This window comes from Hermetia illucens, chromosome 2, assembly GCF_905115235.1.
Source record: "Hermetia illucens chromosome 2, iHerIll2.2.curated.20191125, whole genome shotgun sequence".
Lineage (NCBI taxonomy): Eukaryota > Metazoa > Arthropoda > Insecta > Diptera > Stratiomyidae > Hermetia > Hermetia illucens.
In genome coordinates, this window is record NC_051850.1 from 1,954,645 (window position 1) to 1,978,038 (window position 23,394).

The window sequence follows — 23,394 nt, forward strand, 5'->3', positions numbered from 1 at the left end:
CTCCGGGGTACCTGCCCCCGACTAGCCAAACCCCGCTCAGCCAGCGTCCTCCCACACAACACCTCACCCAAAGCCCACGCCGACCTGATTGCTAACAGCTTTCTGGCCAACCACCATACCACCCGACATTTGTCCGACCCACCCACAGAAACAGCGGTACGCCAACACATACACAACCTCACTACCATGCCAGCCATCCACACCCAATTCCCGATCCCACCATTCGAACCTACAACACCCCATTGCTTACCAATACAAGCCGTCACATCCCAAACAGAATCCATCATCCTCTCCCGAAATAATAAAAAATCTACCGGGCCCGACCACATCCCCATCATCATCCTCAAAAAATGCGCCAAAACCCTAAGCCCCTTTCTCGCCCAACTCTTCAATCAATGCCTCCTCTCTGCACACTTTCCCACCCCATGGAAACGAGCCCACATCGTCCCAATCCTAAGAAAGGACCAGCCTTCAGCTTCCCCGGGCAGCTACCGCCTCATCTCCCTCCTCAACGTGACATCGAAAATTTTCGAACACGTCATCCACGATATCATGCTCCAACACATCAGCGACCACGCCATTATCCCCCCTTCCAATTTGCCAACAGGCGCGGCCACGGCACCTCACACGCCCTCCTAGTCCTCAAAACTGACATCCTATCCCAACTAAACAACAACATCCCCACCACAGCTTGCCTCCTCGATATTCAGAAAGCCTTCGACGCGGTCTGACACGACGGCCTCACCTACAAACTCTCCCACACTTTCAAATTCCACCCACAATTATGCAAACTTACAGTCCTCCCGCAGGCATCCCCCAAGGCTCAGTTCTGTCAGCAACCCTCTTCTCCCTATACACCGCCGATATCCCACTCCAGCACCCTACCAACTCCCCCCAAGCAGTCAAAACCATCCAATACGCTGACGACTTGATCCTCTACACCTCTTCCCGGAGAATACAATCCGGAAAAAACCGCATCAATACCTCAATCCAAACCCTTAACAAATTCCTCCAATCCTGGAAACTCCTACTCAACCCCTGCAAATGCGAAGCCATCGTCTTCGGTAAGATGATCATATTCAACCGCCCATACGATCGACATCGCCCTGGCCTCGTCTACTCCACCGCCCAATAACACCACCTTCCCCTATATGTATCCTTCCTCCATCCATTCATGCAGCACAATTATCCACCGAACAAACAACAACATAAGAGGGGTTTTTCCTGACTTTCCTCTCTATAGCATTAGTCATAGGATAAATTAATACTACCGTAAATTAAGTCTAGTATTAAGCAAGATGTTAGTCTCTTGGTAAAGTTAAGCTGTTGGAGATAAGTCTAGTATTAATTTTAGTCATAAGCTATTTGTAACAAAATCAAAGAAAATAAATTGAATGTGTTAAGAAAAAAAATGAGTACCTTAGTCAAATCAGGGTAATAATCTCGGGCGAGGGCAATGCTGACCACATTGCTTTCTATAGGATACTGTAATCCTGTAGTTCAGTTACGATCTTGAATGAAGAACTCTAACACACTTCAAGGCCCTGATCCCATTTATCATTCAACTACTCAACGACTATTTACTCTTTCCGGAAATGCGTCAGCCACAAACATCAAGCCGCCATTAAACACATTGACCACTTGAAGTTGGCCAACTTTCTATTTGACACTCATATCAGCTGGAAGCTCTTTTGACGTGTTATTGTCTAGAGAAAGTCAAAACAAATCCGGTGTCCCAGTTGGCTGGTACTTTGTTGGCACAGCCTGCGAAAAACTTACGAACCGACTATCAAAATACAAAAGACATTCTTTGTTTTGAGAGCCCTTGTGAACAGTTTTCCTGTTGTAAACATTTCATGTGCTAAGCTGTATCCTCCCTAGCCGCAAAATGATTGCAGGCGGTCATGGTGATCCGAACCCCAACACTTCATGGATCAATTCCCGTGGATTCTGGTTGGCCTATGTTCTTGGTGTTTTTCTGACTCACTTGATATTGCTCTCGGTGCCATTTATAAGTATTCCCATGGCATGGACTATTACCAATTTGCTACATAATGCGGTGAGTCCTCTAAGATTGGAAAACCTGTTTATGTCTAAGATTTTCTGAAAAAAAATTGATCAACACAACATGCAACAAGATTTACTCGAGGTCACCCCAGAACTTCGTATTATGACTAAGTCCGGCGTGTACTTGCTTCGAGCGGTATGGATGACTCGACTATCAATTTCATTCACCCTCCAATCAGCAATGTTTGTGTGACTGAATCACTATCGCATATAAAAGCAAAAATTCATTGCTAATTAGAAAATTAGGTAACTTTTTTTAACGAGGCTCCTTATCTTGAAATAAGCTCAGCTGACCTTTTATTTGATGTGAAAAAATGTTAAAAAGCAATTTCATTCAATCCATACATATCGCACATTATTTGTGCTGAGTAATACAATAATTGTAAAAAAGATGGATATTACTGCATTGCGCAAGTCGATCCAATGATCCAAAGTTAACTGAACCAGTATCCATTGTCACAAAAAGGAAGACCCTCCTCTGTCTAGTGGAAGAAATAAATTAGTATTAGGATTACATATGTGCATGCTAGTATACACCTAAAACCCTCAATAAATCTTTCACATAATTTTCCTCCCCCTCAGGCTCATCTATACTTCCTACACTCAATCAAAGGCGCTCCATGGATGAGTACAGAGAACGACACCTGCTCACGCCAAACGCACTGGGAGCAAATCGATGATGGCGAGCAATGGACGAAGACACGACGATTCCTAATCGCGGTCCCTATTATTTTGTAAGCCCACATTCCTTCTATTGATCTCTATGTATTGGTCGAACCATTCAACTAATATTGCATATTTCTCCCCCAGGTTCCTGCTAACTTGCCTCTATACACGCAACGACAGTGATCACTTCATCACCAACTTTATATCGCTCATTGTTGTCCTTCTGCCAAAACTCCCACAATTTCACGGAGTCCGGCTATTCAACATAAACAAATATTAGACCATCATTAACCATTGTTGATCGACTATCATAAAGATTGTGCCGAAACTATTTAAGCAATTAAACATTTATACTGGATCGATTGCTCTTCGAAGGGTGGACGTTTCTATTTTATTCGAATGAAGGTGTGGGAAACGAAAGACTAAGTGATATGTTGTCATAAGTTCGCCTGTAATCTTAATAAATATTCATACTTTACTCGTTAGCACTATCACCTTTATCTATTGCATTGAAAAGGCATTTTTGTTAGTTTGGGGATGTTTTAGAAGAGAAGTTCCTTTACATGAAGATGTGGTTCAAATATTGTATTTAATCCTGTTTCGAAAAGTTGGTAATGAATTATTGTTCAGACAAAACTTATCTACTTGAGAAATATATATATGGTCCAAACGAAAAAGAGTTTTTTTTTGTAGTCATTCATGGAAGTGGCCGAATCATCATTCATGCTTCTTCCTCCGGGCTAGAGGGGGGCTGAGGTCCAAAAAGAATGGTCTAGCTAGAACTGGGCAATCGCAAAGGAAGTACCTGAAGATCTCTTCTCCGAATTGTAGGGTATACCGAGTCTGGCAGCATAATCCCTTATAGACCAATGGCACAAAAGCGCAAGCGATCAGGTTTTGTATAGGTGGATCAAATCCTCCTTGACTTGGCACAGGTGGTAAGCCTTCGCCCACGGCTGCTAAATAATGCGAATAGATTCTACCCTTGGCAGTCACCAGAGGGGCACACACTGTGCCCACCTAAGACTAGTGCGTCAGTCCGCACATTCCCTTCTACCAGGAAGACTGTTCAACGTGTTTCTGCATTGCCCCAACTGCCTGGAGGATATCGCCACTGAGTGTAAGGCGTTAGTGGCCGTTTGGTTGTCTGTCAGAATGGCTATGTTACGCTTGGAGCTCAAATTATACCCGAGCCATCGACAGTACTTCCGCTTGGGATACACTGGCGAATCCTTTGATGTCGTACGACTTAGATGCACTGTGTGACCTCGAGGAAATTTCCGCATCGACTCTACAGACCATCTTTAATCCATCAGTAAAGAATACTGTGACACAGCCTTGCAACACGACGCCGATCTTCCATTCTACTCTGGTTGAAAAGTCCACAGCAAAGTTTCTCGGAAAGTTCAGCTTGCGTGTGGCGTACTCCGTGGAGAATGCCCAGAATTTCCGAGCATCCAGCATTCTGATTCACGTAGTCTGGCAGCAACGCATTTAATCTGAAGGTCTAAAGGGAGGAGGTGTAAGAGTACGTTAAGAGCATCTGTCTGGCAGGACTGCAAAGCCCCGGTGGCAACTGCACACATGGTTCTTTAAATCGTATTGAGTTTTGTTCTATTATACTTTTTGCTCAGAGCCTGCCACCATACAATAGAGCCTGGGAGCCTGGGATAGGACATACCACAGCTGTGGTGTGTGTGTAGAATTCGGATATCCTTTTCTTGGTTGCCTCAGTGCCATTTTGGTTGAGTATGTGCCGAGTTTGGCCCACCTTTCGCAACGCTCCCTCCATATTGTCACTCATAATGGAGGGAAACATCCGTGATACCAATGTCACCAAATCATGAACATATGCCACCATTTTCACCCTGCTTCTGTCCAATATGTGTAAAATTTCGTCCCTCAGCCTGGGGCGAACCTCTGTTTTTAGACGACAGCTAGCCTTTATGTCCAGGAAGACAGCTAGAGTATACTGCTTGGAGTGTAGCGACCGCTCAACTGTACCAATACTTCAGGGAGAGCGATTTCTGTGGATTTGCCTTTAAGGTAGGCGTGGTGAGTGGGGAAAAAACCGTTCTCTGCTTTTACGTCCTCAAAATGCATGCCCAGGACGCAATTTAGGGATACTGCTCCCGTAAATCTGGCCAAACCACCGCAAAACCCTTCCTGCTGCTTTTATAGGATTACTAGCATTATGCCATCCAGGCTCTGTGATTTATATACGGAGAAGCTGTTTATAGCCCAGCCGATTTTTTCCTCAGTAATTACCGACTTGATAGTCTCTCATGATTGGTGCTGCAAACCCTCCAAACAAGGCTCTGACTCACAGTCCTCCTCGCTGGTCGGGAAGTGCGACTGAACCAGAATGGCTGAACCAGGATGGGCCCGTATGTCCCTTCAACAGAATCTGACTGATTCGCAGATTCGCTGGTATTTTCAATGTTCTGACAATAGTCCAACCAAAACCACTTCCTTACAATCTCGATGACCGACCTGTACTTCTCCAAGCAGTTCTTGTATTAGCAGCCATACATTGTATTTGTACCTGTAGCAGATGTTGAAAGTTTCCCTAGCTAAACAGAACTTCATTCTACCACGGTGGCGATGTTTTTTGCTGTATTTAATAAAGCACAAGACTTTAAAGACGGTTTAGAATGCCTTTTCCAGAGCCCCACCTTTGACTCCAGTCCGCCTGTCGTGCTAATCTTACCTAACCAAACTTCCTCTAGTCGATGCTCCTGGGGACCCTGAAAGGATTAGCCACATCTGCAACGAGATCTAGACTAAAAACTGTCCAACTGTGATCTAAGAAGTTTTTTTGGTCAGACACTGTCTAGTTCTCCATCCTAAAGATCCCATTGGGATTGGGGTTAGTAGGGTGATATCAAGGACCTCCGATAACCGTCACAATTCTCTGAGCTGAGATAATGGAAGGTTGGTATACTACTGTTATACACCAATAGATTTATGTTAATAACAAAATCAAAGAATGGCTCATCCCTTTGGTTGATTTCCGAGCTACCCAAAACGGGTGCCTTGCATTGGGGTCCCTGTCTATCAACAGGTTTCCTTTGCTGCTGTGATGGAGATCAAATGCTGTGGTTCTTCTCGCGCAGCTGATCGGGTGTGAACCATGTAGGTCGAAAAAATATACACATTCTCCACTTCCACCTGCTCCAATTTAACCACAACTAGGTCACTGGAACTCAGGTCCGGACACAGAAACGCGTGCAGACTCTTCCTCGCAAGGATCCATACTCTAGATCTGTCCCGATTAGCATATTTTGTGTTGATAAATAAATTATAATATTTACTTTGGAGCCCTTTGATGGTTCGATCGCGTCCAATCCAGGGCTTTTGTATTAGTCCAACGTCTACGTCTTCCCTAAGGAGGAAGACCAGCAGGTCAGTTGAGACGTACTTCGAGTGCTACAGATTTATATGCACTATTCTCAACATGATATGCTTGCGCATGGGGTTTATAAGTCCCTGTCCGACCGTCGAACCTCATCTCCTCCAGCAGTTCGTTAGGGGCGTCGACTGAGTCCAGGTCATCGTACAGTTCTACGGATCGGAACACTTTCACCTTTGCGTTCCTGACCCCGAACCGCACATTCTATTCTGCGTTTTCCACTACCGCCAGGCACTCTCAGTTTATACGGAATAGAAAAAGTTGGCTGTTCAGCTGGAGTTCCTCTTTCTTGATAATCAACCAGTTCAATGAGAATCCTGGGGTTTTGAAAGAGCAGGAATTGGACGAGCCTGTCCTCATCTTGGCGGATCTTCAGCAACCGGATGCGAGCGACCGATCTCCTGGGGATCTGCTCGTAGGGGATGACTTTGAGTTTTACATCTTCCCAGGCGTCGCACGAGCCGAAAAAGTCCCTCGACAACTGGTGACCACATGCTATAACGCGGACCCATGGACCACTTAAGAGGAATCATTCGTCGTCCAAAAATGCTCGATGGTCATTTCCGACAGCGTGCCCTCAACACTGGTTCACACCTTCGGCGCTAGTTTGCCGCTAGTAAAATTGCCATCCGCCAGCGCCACACGTAAGTAACTCGCATGTCGCTGAAGGGTTTCGTAGTTTGTGGCTCGTCTGCCAGCGGTTGCTGCTTACCGGTTTGCTTAGCGTCCGAGGCCTTACGTTCTACTCCGCTTCCAAGCTGGGAACCACTAACCTGTCTACCGCTTCGCTTCCGGAGTCCCTGCAGTTGTTTTCAGCACAGCGGTGCCACGGCTGGCTCCGCCTGTACTGCCTTCAAAGGCTACTGTCTAGCTCGACCACCCAGGTAAGTGTCTTATTTGAAACTGAAAGTGCCCAAGGTATTTAGAGTTCGCATACTAAAGATCAAGCTCCCCTTTGGCCACGCAGCCCGCAACGTATGCTAGGTGGATAGCCTGTGGTCTAGTTACCACTTTTCCCCGTGCAGGTAGAACGATCGGCTTGCGCCTAACAGATGACAAATAAATTCTTCTCAATTAGATGAGCCTACTCTCAGCCTGGTCCTGCTTACTCTTAGCCCGTCCGTAGACGGTTTCCAGCGGCCACAGCAAGGAGATTGTGCAAGGACTTGCCGAATTATTCAGCTTTAACCGGAAGCCACTCTTTACACTAGGTGTTCAACATTATGAACAAGTGTGCAGAATTTTTGTTTGGAATTGAAGGAGTTCTAAGTACACCTTGATGGCGAGCTAGACCAAAACCATAGCCGTTTGTATATTTTTTGAACGAGAAAAGTTACTCTCTAACCGGTCCAGTCCGCCATCAAGTGAATGATGGACTCATGGTTCCCTTAAATTCAAACGAAAATTCTTTTATCTTCGACCAGTTTAGCGTAAAATATTAGGCGGTATTTCCTGTGCATAAAATTCGCACCCATGACGTGTTTGCGAGTGAATATAAGGGAGTGGACAACATTTGCTAACAACTTCGACCATGCTGGGACAGGTGAGGCAGCGTCTGATGGGTTGCTTTTGCCATGGATGAAACCGTGGTCGTCTATATATTAGTTATGTAGAAGTTTACCTAGAAGAGAGAATTCAGAAAGGATGAGCCAAAACTTTGATACTAATAACAGGATTTCCACGAAACTTTCCAGAATTTTGCACGGTACTATCCTCTTTGCTTGCCAGTTAATTTTAAAAAGTTGGTAATTTGTTATTATTAGGTTTATTTGAGGAGACATCGTAATGGCATGTATTTATGAGGCCTAGTTTCCATATAAGCGCACCACCCTGATTTTTTCAATGTCAAGTAGGGAATCTATCGGTATGGAGGATATGGAAGGCCAGCAAACTGACATGCGAGCAGCAGTTACAACGGATAACCAGATTGGTAGCAGTACTGTCGGCTGCGGCAATAATCTTTCTGAAAATGAAAAATTGGTTGACGGGTACATATCCAAAACGCCGAAGGCCATTACAACAAAGGGGGCCACATCAAATGTCAACAAACAACGGACTACAGGAAGGCGAGTTAGGTCCTCGAGCGATTGAAGGCTTCTCACTTCACCTTCATTCCAAGGACCACAAGATGTAAACTTCCCTTCTAAAAGGATTGAGTACGGAGCAGGAGCCTGATGTGGTGCTAAGAATTTTCGGGAGAAAGGGAAACCAAAATCAAGTTCCTCTCAGTGTCCCATTGTAGTACGAGCAGGTCCGTCCCAAGAAAAGAATTCTCCCGCACTTTCTTGTACAAATGAGCAAGCTTAGTATAATCCAAAGAACCGAACATCTGCACATGTAGGCCCTATTGTAGCTGTACGATCTTGTCGAAGTGACATCCTGAACGTGTTCCTACACTTCCTTCCATTCGACCTCCACATCAAGTACGTTGTATTATACGGTAGGCTTTAGGAAGGAGGATACTGAATAGCGAGGGCCTACCACGATAGCCATATCTTGAACTTACTTCCAAGAAAACGATGAGCATGACCAAACTGCACCACAGGTACATAGGCTGGACTTCAGGAGAAACTTCGCTAGGAGATTTCCAACCAGGGTAGAGTGGAAGAAGTGCAAGGTGTCGAATGTGAGAGAACGTGTTCTCTTCGAAGCTTTCGCATAGTTAGACGTGGTTCCCGCGAATGTCGGGGCCTTATACATCTTTAGAGAGAGGGGCCGGGGTGGACACGGCACGTAAGTGTCGCTTTAGCCGGTAGAGTCGCTTGATAAGTCAGTGAAAACTATACTCACAGTGGCCATCAGGCAATTTGCATGGAAGTAAAGGGTGAATTGAGCTCAAATAGGAACTCTCGCAGAACGCCGGGGGGTTTGCCCGGGTGGACTGCGAACGCACACATTTCCGCGACGCTAAATATCCCTGCATGGTACGGCCAGTGAAAAGATCACCTAAATCATCCCATGAGTGGCGAAAGCCTACAATGCTACTATGCCCAAAAGGTAACTACTCCCTAGTAGACAACAGAACTACTCGTGGAACAACGAAATCGCAGGTTTGTGAACCGCATGTTTTTGGGGCAAGGAGACTTTACCTGATGTTTAGAGACAAGCCTGGTAGCGATGATCGGGAAGGGATGGGTGCAGTAGATATGTGGTAGAATCGGAGACAACAAAACCGCACCCCTAACAGAGCTTTAAGGCTAGCAAGAAAAACAAGGCCCGAATTTTCGCCAAAACCTTCGAAGCGTGTCTAAAAGGAAGAATATTCCCTGCCCAGTTGAAAAAGCAAAAGTTGGTGTAAATAATGAAGTGTTTGTTCCTCCCGCCACAGAAGAGGCTATCATTGTCGACTTGCTTATATTTCCAGACCCTGAGGAAGCTATGATTGCCAGCTCTGAGGATGACCTTTTTTGCTGTTCCCGCAGAGTAGACAGAGGATAGGAGAACTACGCGCTGGAAACAGTGGTAGCGATAAGGCCTGGTCGACCCTGGCCGGATGGAAAAAAGGAAGTGCCTTAATAACGAACCACAGAAAGGAGAACATTGCGGATGTGAAAGTTGGTAGACATACGATCATCTCAAAGCTCACAATCAACTACCTAGATGTTATGATTGACACCAAACTTGTCTTCAGGAAGCACCGACAATATCCATGTTAAAAAACCACCGCGGTACTAGCAAAACTGTTGCCGAATGTTGGCGGTCCGAAACACTGCAGAAGATTGTTTTAAGGCCTCACCTGTTTCCAAACAAGATAAGGAAGCAGCTGAATTCGGCTTATCGGGTTTGCACCATTTTTAAAACCACATCAGATGAGGCAATACCAGTTGTAGGGGGCATGATCACAGGCGAGGTTCTAATAATGGAAATAATGTTGTACTTTGCAAGAGATACAGAAGCTCACACAGAATGCAAGAAGAGGTAAGATCAGAATCTCATGATCTCTGATAACGAATATGGGCCGAGCCTTTGAAGGAGCGGATGCACAGGCTAATTTCCACGCAAGAAGGCGGCAAGATTAGAGACTCTTGGTGTCTGGTAACGCAAATGGGCCGAGTCTTGGAAGAGGCGGATGCACAGGCTCATTTCAACCATTAAAGTGTGGCTTGGGCGGAAGCACAGTGAGACCAACTCCCACATTATCAAGCTCCTTATGCGACACGGTGTTGCAACATTCACTAACTTCTCCTAGATGCCGGAGGATCCAAACCATGCGATGTTCCGCTGCCCTGAAGAAGACAAATCTGAACCAAGTGCTGGACAGAAGCGTGAGCCCGAAGAATATAGCTGCTGAGATGTTGAAGTTGATGGAGTACTGACGTACGATTTGCGTAATAATACAGCAAGAGTTGCTGAAGGAATAAAGTAGGAGGAAAGGGATTGAAGCACGAGTGCCTAAGGACAAATCCACCCCGCAATGTAAAACACAAATGGCGGTCTCGCGGGAGTGGGGCTGGAGAGACCAAGGGTGGTTTTCAGTGGTTGCGAAACCCACACCTGACTTCTCTAGCTCTGAGGTTTCGCTCGAGCTGGCTGGAGTTGTTCGGTAGACCAACAAACTCTTGGTATCACCTATCTAGAAGCCCTGCTAGTGTGAAAAGGTTTGACAAGAGAAGCTGGTAGATATTACTACTATTGTTGGGTAAATTGGAGTTTGTGACCACTTGATAGGTCCAAGCTCTAAATGTAATCTGAGAAAGGGTCCTTTTCAGTCAGAGAAACCATTCTGTTCCTTAGTGTTGTGTATTTGACAATAATAACATTCAAAAGTAAACTTCATAATCATAGATACTAAATAAATACCATTCCGCGAGTATAACTATCTTCTATTCCACAAGATCTTACCAGGTCCTGAATTGCGAAGTGTACGAGTATGATTTTGGTTGAACAAAAAGGACTGGTTCAATGGCAACAACTCGTTCGCTACGAGCCGGTTGGACAATCCTGGCACTTTGCACAACAGCTGGTTTCACTTCAATCACTGGTACTGGTGGCCATACCTGAACTGTGCGTTGAGTCTTGGCAATAGGTTGAACATGAACAGGGGTAGCAGCCGGCGAAACTGTGCTCGTTGTTTCAGCAGAAGAATCGTCTCCTTCGACATCCCTTTCCGGAACTGGTGTAGTTGTATCCTTTGTATCCTCAGCAGATGCAGCAGGGCCGACCGGTAATTCAACAAGGGCTGCATTCGTTAAAAGAGCAACCTTTTGAATTCCTCCACCTGGCAATTGGATGAAGTAGAATCCAGGTTGAAGTCCTTTCGGAATTTTAGCTGTGTTGTTGTCGGATGAAGCATCAGTGGTTGATTCGTCCAATTCCGGCTGGACAGTCGTGGTCGGTTCCTCTGGTGGACCATATTTATCAGCTGGAGGCCCGTAGCTAGGGGAAGGTTCCGCAGCCTTCTTTTCTTCAGTAGGAAGGTTGAAAGCACGTCCTGGACGGAATCCTGCAGCTGGATAAGGTGCCGCCTGTGGTGTTGTTGATGCTGGAGCAGGGGTGGTTGGTGCTGGACCGCCAGGAGCGGGTTTCTTTGTAGTGGGGTAGTTAAGATTCCTTTGAGGAATTGCTAAGGCTACTCCAAGGAGGGTTGCCATAAGGATGAAACTGAATCTTGCCATTTTACTCGAGCTGGATCCAAAGGAATTAATGAAGCTTATTATTGACTGAATGTTCTAATCGAAACTGAATGATTTACTGCGTTATCATTTCACTTTTTATACATTCATTCCAGCGCGGTCTAATTGCAATGCACGGTCCGTATCCATATGCTGTCATGGTCAATGTCGCATAATTATATTTATAAGTAAGAGACTTACACACTGAGGTGGCTACATAGTAGCTGTGCGTAGAAGGTGCGACAAAATGCATTATTTTTAGGTCGTTCAAACCCATACAGGCCGCATAGTCTTAGCGCGTACAGTGCGTACGCTGGTAATTCACAGGCCAAATTTGTAATTATGTCACGAGCAAGTGAATATAAGGAAATAACAATTCGGCGATGGGTTCAAATGTGGTATGGGTTGATTCGAGTTCAATACACTTTAATAACCAACTAAATAAATTAATAAACATTGTTTCGATTGAAGGAATATTCATAGCAAATGCATATGCGTTAATGTTGATAATGCGCCTTGAGAATATTTTTTGTTATTGATTGCAATCGTTTTGCTTCGAGAATGATGAGTCAAAGTACATGATCGAAATTTTGATAAAAGATATTGTAAAGTACAAATGAGGCTATCGAAAAACAAACAGAAATTGTAGCAAGGTTCTAGGCCTGAAGGAGCTTGGTAGTCATAGCTTCATCATGAGTAATGTTAGACGCGTTTATTTCAAAGTCGAGTGGGGAACAATGTGTTATATCAGTGCCTGTGGCCATTATGGAGCAGAAGTGACCCTTACAAGTGCAGCTCATCAGTGTCTTAATATCGTATTTTAGGAGACAATGCAACACTTTACGCACTTCCAAACTATGCTTCCATGCCTGCAGTCCATCCACTCCCCTATCGGTAAATTTTACTACAAGCACGTGCTATTCACCTAGCCCACCTGCTTCCACCCACCTGAAATGCAACAAGTATCTCCCCATTGACATATGGGACGCAAGCGCGTTCCATCCCTTATGAAAATATGACATCTTTTCCTTGGCATTTGCCCGATAGTATCGATATCATCCTGTCGACTATATAATTCAGTTACTATATCGCCTAAGTGTGGGAGTTAACAGGAGCGAAAAGAGGAAAAACTACGCCACAAGGGCATTAAAAACAAATAATTCCCAGGTGTATCCGCCTGGAAGAGGGAAAACAAAGTAAGTATCCATCCAATGTGTCCCAGTGTCCGCAGGAGTGCAATGTGAAAATGTTTTCAAACTTGTGGATAACATATGGCCTGCAGATAACCATTGGAAAGTTTTCTTATCGACTTTTCTACGTATTTTGTTGCAGGTCTTGGTGGTTCTGGTGAATTTTATGGGAAAGGATTAACATCATATTATTTTGAAGGAGCAAGGAATTGAATCAGGAATTGAAAATGCCAAGCACAAGACGTTTGATCCTTGGACACGTCATGTCCGGACTATGCTCAAAAATGAACAGAACCAAACATTTGCCTGCGGATATCATGGAGACTCCGCTGAATCGATGTTTGAATACGTTCGATATCACATTGCTTGGTGAGTTTTAATTATTTATCTCTTCATAATCCTTCGTAGAATACAATCCGTAAAATAGATATTTAAAAACGCTACCTCAACAACAAACAAACTGTCCTCTAATATGTACATATATCCTTACGAAAGATCATGAAACTCTGCCATGTTTTTCATAGTATTCTCAACAAAGGAAAGTAAGGATACCAATCTAGCAAACTCTGGTTCATCTGACGTTGCCTGGCAACCGGTGTTCAAATTCCTCCACTCGACTGCGGGGACACTAGCAATCTCATCAGCCCCTTCAATACCGGGTACTCGGCTGCCCATATTATAGACTCTTCGTTCACAAGCGAGGTCGGCTCGTCATAAATGCTGATAATGAGAACCCTCCAATTTTCTACCAATAGGATAGCGTATATCACCGCTTGGCATATAGCCGACGGCTTCGCAAATACTGGAGTAGTTGCATCGTCGGATTTTCCGAGACCACCTGTGAAACCGATGTCCTTTCTATGTGTTGAAAGCTAGACTTTGTACCGCTCCGGTATCTTGACCACGTTTAAGGATAATAATATTACTTTCAATGGTTGTAGGAAGTAATCTTACTGTCAAGGGGTTTGAAAGGGCCTGGGTATGAAGTTAAAGGCAGTATTATTTCCGAAGTTTTCAATCGTATTAATGCCCTGTTTCTCGAATTTCCTAGCGACGTTAACTTTGGAACCTTACGTCAGATTCGCGTTGGACCGTACTCTCGTAAATTATCTCGCATTCGTTCGCAACCGGCACCTGCTCAATACTCGCCTTGACATTATAGTTTGGGTTGGCTAGTTAGGTTTTATGCTGACCTCGACTGCTTTCCGAATCGTCGCCGCTTGGACACCACTGATCTCTGATATCGATGCTAATACATTCCTTTTCTTTACGCCTAATTTGATTGCCGCATCCAAGGCAATGAACGATGTCTGGGATCCAGGGTCAGTCAGTGCCCTAAGAAATAAAGACTTGCCAGTTTGGCTTGTTGCTCTTACCAGAGCAATTGCTAGTAGTACGGATGTCGTGCCAGATTTTCCAATCGACAGGCAGGCTAAGTTCGCACTTACTGCCTTTTTAAGGTGTAGCATGGTATGATGTTATTTGTTGCACTCCAAACACCGCACTTTGCTTTTGCACTTCCGTGTCACTGTGTGACAGATAATTCCGGCATGCTTTGGACAGTCTTCGCACTCAACCGCCAGTTTCCTGAATTCATCACAAGAAAACATCGGATGTTTTCCATGGCAATATATGCAGCCACCTTTAGTTTGTGCCGCAAAAGCTTTTTTCTTCAGAAGCTGACCTAAAGAATGCTGGACTTGGATGGACATAAGCAGCTTATACCTCTTCAGGATAAAATCGCATAGCTTGCCTACAGGAGGCAGGTTCTTGCTCCCTTCCGATGTATTCTTCACAGCAGCGAAGCTTTTCGTTATTGAACTTCCGCATTATTATTCGAATTATCATAGGGTCCCAATAAGAGAGCGTGTACCCAGGTTGCTCAACCTAGCCAAACAGTTCCGTATCATAATGTACATCTCTATTACGTCATTAGCAAATTTGTAGCCGAGTTTTTTCACGTCGAGGATTGTATCCATGTATTCACAGGCCGCTTGACAATTATCCAAAAATCGCTCCTCCAGTATCCGAAGTGCCGATTCGTAGTTGCCGATACATAACTGCAGGTGCGCTACGGCTTCCTTCGCTTCCCCTTTCAGATACCCCAGTATGAATTGTAGCTTTTGGATACTGCCAATCGATGGATTATTGCCTACGACGACTTCAAACAGCTCTATTAATTGGCACCATTCCGTGTTGATGCCAGAGAAGCTGGCAATTTGTATTGGTGGCAATTTTGGCAGGTGGTCAAGGAGGATGTGTGGGGGATGTTCCTCCGCGAATATTTGATGATATCTCTCCGCTGCTCCCCCATTATCGGCGTTCCCGGATCCATAGCGGTAGTACCTCCTTCGTTCTCCGATACTGATCTACGTGCTTGGGCTTGATCGTTTTTGACTGATTCATTTTCATGGATTATCCCAAAGAAAGTGTATCTTTTATAGGACGAATATAGAAATCATATCGTCTACGGTCATTGGAGCCACCTGATACTTGTTTTTATTGCTCCAATAATGCTAAGACACCCAAAGTTTTGGACTTGCCCGAAAGTATGAGATTCATATATAGCACAAGGATCTGCATGAAGTCACATCCAATAGAGATCTCTGCATTATCTTGAAGAGTCGTTTTGGGCCATTATAGCCGCCTTCGGCGACCTGTGCCAACTTTCGGACATCCCATTGGACTGCGGGTGGTACACGGTTGTCCGGTGGCGCTTAAAGCCGAGGAGTTTACCCAACTCTGAGAAAAGGGAGGACTCAAACTGCATTCTCCAATCGATGATTATAATTGCCGGCACACCAAAATATGGAATCCATTCTCAACAGAGGGTCTCTGCACACGATTGTGCAGTAATGTCTTTCAAAGGCCATCGCGTGAACCTATTGATGATTGTGAGGCAATACCTGAAACCATGCGAGTCTCGCAAAGGGCCGATGATGTCGAGATGGATTGTGTGGAAATGCTTGGTAGATCGAGGGAACACTCCTACCTCTTTCCCCGCATGCTTTATAATCTCGCACTTACACAATGCGAGGCATTGTCTGGCCCATGGATTAGTGTCCTTGTTCATGGACGGCCAGAAATCCTTCGCGATGACTAACCGATTCGTTGTCCGAATGCCTGGGTGCGGCAGATCATGAAAGCTGTGAAATCTCGGGAACCGCCCGGAATAAGTGGCCTTGGTCCCTTGACCTGCAGTATATACTGCATGTTTAACCGAAGAGAGGAAACTCCCTAAATGCGTACGAGTAGGTCCTCAAACTCTGAAGAACTACGCCGTCCTTCTGCGCCTCAATGATTGCCGTGACAAAGCGTCAGCATCCACGTTATCTTTTCCAGACAGATGTTGGATATCGGAAGTGAACCGACTGATAAAGCTCAAGTGCCGAAGTTAGCGAGAAGATGTCTTGTCGGACTTTTGTTCCTTAACAGTTTTCGGAAGCGGGAAACTCGAAATCGCTTACACCTTGACTGGGTCTGGTTGGATGCCTTCAGGGGTAATCAAGTAGCCGAGAAATCTTACCTGCGATTGTAGAAATTTGCACTTTTCAACGTTAAATACTAGACCGGTCTCAAGGAGACTTTGAATGCATTCGAAGTGTTCTAAATGCTCGGACTCAGAGGAAGACGCGACCAGAACGTCATCCAAATATACGAAACAGTAGTTGAGTGTGGATGAACCTCTGAAAGCTTTGCGCTCGTTCTATAGTCCAATAGTCATTCTAGTGAACTCGACTCAAGATCCCATCAATAATCGGCATGAGATAAGCACCCTTTACTGTCCAGAGATTGACTTTACGGGCATCGAGGCATGTTCCAACCTTGCCTGGCTTAACGACAACCGCAACCGAAAAAGCTCAACCGCTTTGCGACTTTTCGGCGACCCCCATCGCTGTTTTATTGGTTTGGCATCCCCTACATCAATGTGGTGCGATACCAACGATGTGCGTTCCAGTCCTTGCTTCGTAAAAGGGGGAAACATGGATATCGCAGGCTTGCAGCTGAGGCCACAGTTGCGTATCTAACAAGGTTACTTTTGTAGGGATTTCGATGTTTCGCCGTATTAGCATCCATGATCCAAGATCTGTTTTTCAATCATATGTAGCAAGACAATCCATTCCAAGTATGCATTCATCGATGATATCGGCAGCTAGGACTTCATGGAAAAGCTTGTTCGGAGGGCATCCCGTCCTTTCTGTATAGCCAATTACCTTCTACGATGTTGCTGCTTAGTATCGATCTAGTCACACCAGTGTCAATTTTTATAACACAGTTCGATATTTTAATAAGTCCGTTCATTCAAAGATCATGTTCGCCACTTGAAAGTCGAGAGACTGTGATGACGGTTCCGGAGCCGGCGATTCTACCAGCCAACTTTTGCCATACTCGTAGACGAGGTGTATTGTTTCGAATCCTAACCTCGACGTTCCAGACCTTTCTGTTTGTTTTCGAACTCTAGAGTGGATCCTTGATGTGCGCTTTACGGCCTCGGATTGGAGACTCTATGCCAAGGCTCCCATCAAACTTTCCTTGTCAGCCAATTTCAGTGCCTGCTGCAATTCTGCATCACACAGAGCCTGGATGAACGTATCCGCAGCAGATTCGTTCTCTACCTCGAAGCTCCGTCTTGTAAAAGTTCTCTAGGTGTTCTCCTTCCTATCAAATATCCAGCGCTTGCCTCAGTAAAGTGAAATCACTCTGCTGTTCCTTTATGGTCGTATTCAACATCTTTCTCCCTCTTAGAGCAAAAATTAATGCATTGTCCCTCTCTTGCTAACTCCATCTATTGCTTATCGTAGCTTGAAGTCACTCTTCAGCTCATTTAGTCACTTTACAGCCCACTTAGCCCACTTGTGTGATCATTGGGAGCCTTTTTCAGCATTTTCAACAACGTAGTTGTCATTCCCGCAGCTTCTTTGGTCTCCTCGGGATCGCCTTCAATTTGTACTCTAATTCGGTGATTGTAGCTATGGTGTTGTGAGCTGTGTGAGCAAGTGCATTATCTTGATGCAAAATTACTTTTTTCTTCTGCAAACTAGGCCTAGCTGATTTCTTCTAACAAACTCGCTTCGATGCCGAAGATTCGAGTGGACACCACTCCTTAGCCTCTTATTTCAATTCGAGATCATACAGATAGATCCAAGTCTCATCCATGGTGATGAATCTCAATAGAAAATCCTTTTTGTTTTTGCTGGTAAAGTTGAATCGGATGCGTTTTTGCTTCATTGTTAAAGGATGCGGTACCCATTGCGAGCACTGCTTCCTAAAACCCAAAATGCACCTTAAGATATGGCTTACATTGCCTACTGAGATAGTTACGACCTCCACTAATCCTTTCTGTGTCACCCGACGATGGAAATCAATCCTGTATTTTTGTTATGTTATCTCTATTTGATGCACTTTTTGGGCGTCATGTACGTGAATCGTCTTCCATGCTTGTAGAACCTCCTTTAAATTCACCAGCACACTTGTAAACCATTGTTTTCAAAGGAGCAGATTCACCTAACACATTTACCTCTTCGGTATAAATCCCCATTGTCCTCAAACCTTTTTCTACAAAAAATTCGATAACTGCACGAATGTCGATATTTTCCATTGCTGCAAAATGCACTGACGTGACAATTTAGAACCGCTTCAAAAACGGAATTGCCAGATCCAGTTGAAATTCAGGAAATATTTTAATGCCAAATGGAATGTTAAAATGTGATCTAAACCCTAGTCCTTAAATCGGCAGTTGGTAGCATTTCGCAAACTTTTTGATATACTTGAAGCTACTCAATTATTAGCTCAAATCCGCTAGATTACCCATCCTCATCTACTATATGGTTTCAACCCTTAACCATGCAGCTTATATATGATTAGGAACATTCGCTAGGAAAGATTTGTGTTATTCTTCCTGAAATTTTGACGAACCCATTGCAAAACGGGAATTTGATTTTGCATTGAAAACCATGTAGGTCAAATACCAAAGGAGGTTCTGAACACAACACTAAATTATTTCCTAGCGTCTATATACATCTAAATCTTGCCTCTATAATCAATCTTAAAAACTACACTTTCTATATCCCTTTTCCAGGTATTGGTCACATGGTTGGAGCTGGAATCTACGTCCTTACCGGTACCGTAGCCAAAGAAATTGCAGGTCCTGGTATCGTTCTCTCCTTCATCCTAGCTGGAATTGTATCAATGCTTGCAGCCCTATGCTATGCCGAATTCGGAACCAGATTACCAAAAGCCGGATCAGCCTATGTCTTCACATACATCTCAATCGGAGAGTTTTGGGCCTTCATCATCGGATGGAATATCCTTCTAGAGCACATGCTAGGAGCGGCATCTGTCGCACGTGCATGGAGTGGTTACGTGGACTCAATGCTAGGTGGATGGCTGGCTAATAAAACAGTATCAATAACGGGAGAACTGCATGAACAACTTTTTACCAAATATCCTGACGTTTTGGCATTTGTAGTTTGTCTGTGTTATGCAGCTGCGTTAGGAACTGGTGTTAAGGCAACTGCGGTTCTGAATGGATTTTTGACTTCAATGAATATTGTGGTAATGATTCTGGTGATATCTTTAGGATTCTGGTATGCTAACCCGAAGAACTGGACTGAAGCCGAGGGTGGATTTATGCCATATGGATTCGGTGGAGTTGTGGCAGGTGCAGCAACTTGTTTCTATGCATTTGTTGGGTTTGATAGTATAGCAACGAGTGGAGAAGAAGCCAAAAATCCTAGTTCTTCGATACCATTAGCTACTATCCTATCATTATCTGCAGTCACAGTGGGATATGTATTAGTCAGTGCAGCTTTGACGTTGATGATTCCCATTAGAGATATAAATCCTACTGCTTCCTTGCCAGATGCATTTGGAACTCTGGATCTTCCCTGGGCTAAATATGCAATCTCCATAGGAGCACTTTGTGGAATGACAACTACTCTCCTTGGATCACTTTTTGCTTTGCCCAGATGTATGTATGCTATGGCTTCTGATGGTCTACTCTTTTCATTCCTTGGGAAAGTGAATGCGGCCACCCAAGTTCCACTACTTAACTTGGCCGTGTCTGGATTGTGCAGTGCCCTTCTTGCACTCTTGTTCGATTTGGAAAAACTGGTAGAATTTATGTCGATCGGGACACTTTTGGCCTACACAATAGTAAGTGCAAGTGTTATTATTTTACGGTATCGTCCGCCACCGGTAGAAGAGAATGTTACTTATGCACCAGATACTCCTGACGATGAGGATGACAATACCTCACAATCCAGTATAGATACGGCTTCTCCGACTAGTGACCTAATTGAGGTAGCTCTGGCCGGACGATTACGTCCGCAGTTTCGTTGGTTGGAACCATTGCTAGGGCGATTTGAACCGGGGGCTGCTCCATCAGCTGCAGTTCTCCTATTCTCCGTACTAAGTGCTGCCATTTGCTTCCAGCTAGAAATGTCCTGGACGGAACTTTATGAGGGAACATGGTGGGCCTTAATACTTTATGGCTTCCTGATTTTCTGCATTGTTGCATGTGTCGTTGTGATTGCTGCTCATCATCAAAATACCCGAGGATTACAGTTCAAAGTGCCCTTGGTTCCGTATATTCCAGCGCTCAGCATTTTCTGCAATATAGAGCTTATGGTTCATCTTAGCCCTCTCACATGGCTCAGGTTTTTCATTTGGATTTCAATCGGGATGCTTGTCTATTTCCTCTATGGAATTCATCATAGTAAAGAGGGTGAATCTGGAACTTCATATTCAATGCTAATGACATCGTCGGAAGCTACAAAAGGACATTGGGGTGCAACTGCAGCTGCAGCCAAGACTGCCTTAGAGAGAATTTCACGACGGAAATCTGAAGATAAAAAGCCAATTGTTGAGGACGATGAGGAGGAACCGTGAAATGACTGCTACAGAGTGAAGGGCTGTGCCGCACAATCTGACCTGATTTAGTGAATTTTATGCAATATTTTAAGAGAAGACAAGTTTTGATGAATTTGATGTTGTCTACTGGATTTTGTTTTCTGGTCGGCCTAAGTTTAGTAAAAATCAGTTTGCTTGAGTAGTTTTTCTATGGTGGATTTTTTTGAAATACAAAAAAGTTTGAAACTAGATTAACTTTGCCTTCCCATCACTCAACAATCTTTTGCACCTAATATGCTTCCTCGATCTATTATATTAAAATCTTAGATAGACATTAACCCATGTCGGCTGGCTTGTTAATCACAGTGAGTTGTAACGAGTCAGCACCTGAACATTGTCCTTTGTACCATTGGAAACTTTTCATTCATGTCTTTCATTTTCTTATGAAAGTTTGTCGAAATACTTTTGTAGCCCCTTCAACAAGGCAACTTCGACCCCTTGGAAGCAAATGACCTCATATCGACTAGACTTCTTGCTCCTCGTCTTGAATCCAAGCAATTTAAACTTTTATCCAAAAAAAAATTCAAGCTGGGTCTACACATGTTTCTATGAATTCTTCTGCCTAGATTCAGGGAGGTGCTGCTAGGGGATGCGAAGTCAATAAAACTATCATCGAACTGTTGTCTGCAGACCAGGATAAGAGGTACAATATTTTCCTTGGCTCCTCATCCCCTAGTGAATGGAACACCCTCATTTTTATTTAACTTTAACAGAAAAACAACTACTTAAGGGTAGTGATTCTGCCAAAGTTCCCACCCTTTGTCTTTTTCTCTTTCTTTAAATAATGAGAATTTTGTTACAAACCCAACACTTTTTACTGTCAAATATGAAAAATTTGGACTGAGACGAAAAATTCAATTGCAGCTTTCACCCAGCCGGAAAACTGCAATTGAATATATGCAATTGAGAAATTATGTATATTTAAAGTAATTTATCTGATATGCGAGAGATATCTACCCTTTTACATTCGACCTACACTTCGGTCTTCTGAAGAATCTCATTAAAGTTTTGGAGATCTTTGAATTATCTCAGTCTCATTTCTGTCTAAACTCTGCAATTTTAACTAACGAAAAGTTCAGAACACAACCAGATTCTAGCGGAACACAACTTACAATAGATACAAAATCGTGATAAGATGATAACTACCATAAAGATAAAATAAAAACATGGAATTTGAGAACTTATTGAGAGACCATCCAACAAACCAAGCAACCAGCAATAGTAAGTCTCATCTTGAAATCTATTATTGAATATATTAATAACAATTGAAAAAGAAAAGCAAATAATATCTATTAATATATTCTATTGATGTTATCACCATGAAATGTTTATCTGAATTGAAATATTATAAATTATTGTATTACATATTATGATAAACAGATTTATTAAAAAAAATCCTATATAGTGGAGCTGAAAATAGTATAAATGGTGGAATTATTTAAGTTCATAAATAATATTGTAAGGGAATATGTACAGAAATAAAGACGAAATAATTGGTTGAGCAAATCAGAGTTCATTGTTAATTTACAGAGCCTGTGGCGGAACATCGGAGCCGCCATTATGAAATCGCCTCCGCCGAATGACATTCTGTCAAAAAGTCTCGAGAGAGGACTCAAATCTCGGACGGCGGCCAAAGTGAATCGTCAAGTAATATGGCTCTTTGTAGATCAAAAAGTAACGAAAAAGTCTGTGATAAATGGTGTAACCAATTAAATAAACAGGGGTATTATAAGGCCTACAAATAAGTTCTGTTGGTTTTCACAATAGATGGCGTAGCTTGTTTTTTATTCCATTGATCCACATTTCCAAACATTCATCGAAAAGCTACTATCAATAGGCACAAACGCCAGTATAAATTATTTAATTGAAGTTTAAACAACAATACTTTTTTCATCAACGAAAATGGCCAATTTTGTACCAAATAATGTGTTTTTGCGGGGAGTTCTACTTCATTATTTCAATATGAAGAAAAAAGCAACCGAAAGTCATCGCATTTTGGTAGAAATTTATGGTGACCATGCTCTATCTGAGCGAACGTGTCAGAGGTGGTTTGGACGGTTTAAAAGTGGCAATTTTGACTTGGAAGACGAAGAGCGCGCCAGACGGTCAACAATTTTTGAAGATGAAGAATTAGAGGCATTGCTCAACCAAGATCCATCGCAAATGCAAGAAGAACTTGGAAAAACACTTGGAGTCACTCAGCAAGCCATTTCCTACCGTTTAAAAGCAATGGGAATGATCGGAAAGGTCGGAAATTGGGTTCCGTATGAACTGAAGCCAAGAGACGTCGAACGCCGTTTTTTCACGTCCGAACAACTGCTCCAACGACAAGCATGGAAGGGTTTTCTACATCGAATAGTTACTGGCGATGAAAAGTGGATCCATTACGATAATCCCAAGCGTCGGGAAACGTGGGGATACCCCGGCCATGCCTCATCATCGACGACCAAAGCGAATATTCATGGTGAGAAGATCATGCTGTGTATATGGTGGGACCAGCTGGGTGTGGTATACTATGAGCTGCTAAAACCGAACG

The 23,394-nt window shown here is 43.7% G+C and overlaps 3 protein-coding genes across 3 annotated transcripts; 2 read left to right on the top strand and 1 right to left on the bottom strand.

Annotated features, from left to right (window-relative positions):
- The first annotated feature begins 1,688 nt into the window (after positions 1-1,688).
- Positions 1,689-3,410, top strand: LOC119649942 (ORM1-like protein). Its single transcript, XM_038052361.1, has 3 exons — positions 1,689-2,059; positions 2,650-2,801; positions 2,878-3,410. The coding sequence occupies exons 1-3, from the start codon at positions 1,889-1,891 to the stop codon at positions 3,011-3,013; spliced, it is 459 nt and encodes a 152-aa protein (XP_037908289.1). The 5' UTR covers positions 1,689-1,888; the 3' UTR covers positions 3,014-3,410.
- Positions 3,411-10,866: 7,456 nt separating this feature from the next.
- Positions 10,867-11,842, bottom strand: LOC119648756 (classical arabinogalactan protein 9-like). The gene has a single exon (XM_038050582.1). The coding sequence runs from the start codon at positions 11,758-11,760 to the stop codon at positions 10,984-10,986; it is 777 nt and encodes a 258-aa protein (XP_037906510.1). The 5' UTR covers positions 11,761-11,842; the 3' UTR covers positions 10,867-10,983.
- A 960-nt stretch (positions 11,843-12,802) lies between these two features.
- Positions 12,803-22,394, top strand: LOC119649884 (cationic amino acid transporter 4). The gene is made up of 3 exons (XM_038052262.1): positions 12,803-12,953; positions 13,090-13,316; positions 19,027-22,394. Exons 2-3 carry the CDS (start codon positions 13,175-13,177, stop codon positions 20,835-20,837), a joined length of 1,953 nt encoding a protein of 650 aa, XP_037908190.1. The 5' UTR covers positions 12,803-12,953; positions 13,090-13,174; the 3' UTR covers positions 20,838-22,394.
- The last annotated feature ends 1,000 nt before the right edge of the window (positions 22,395-23,394 follow it).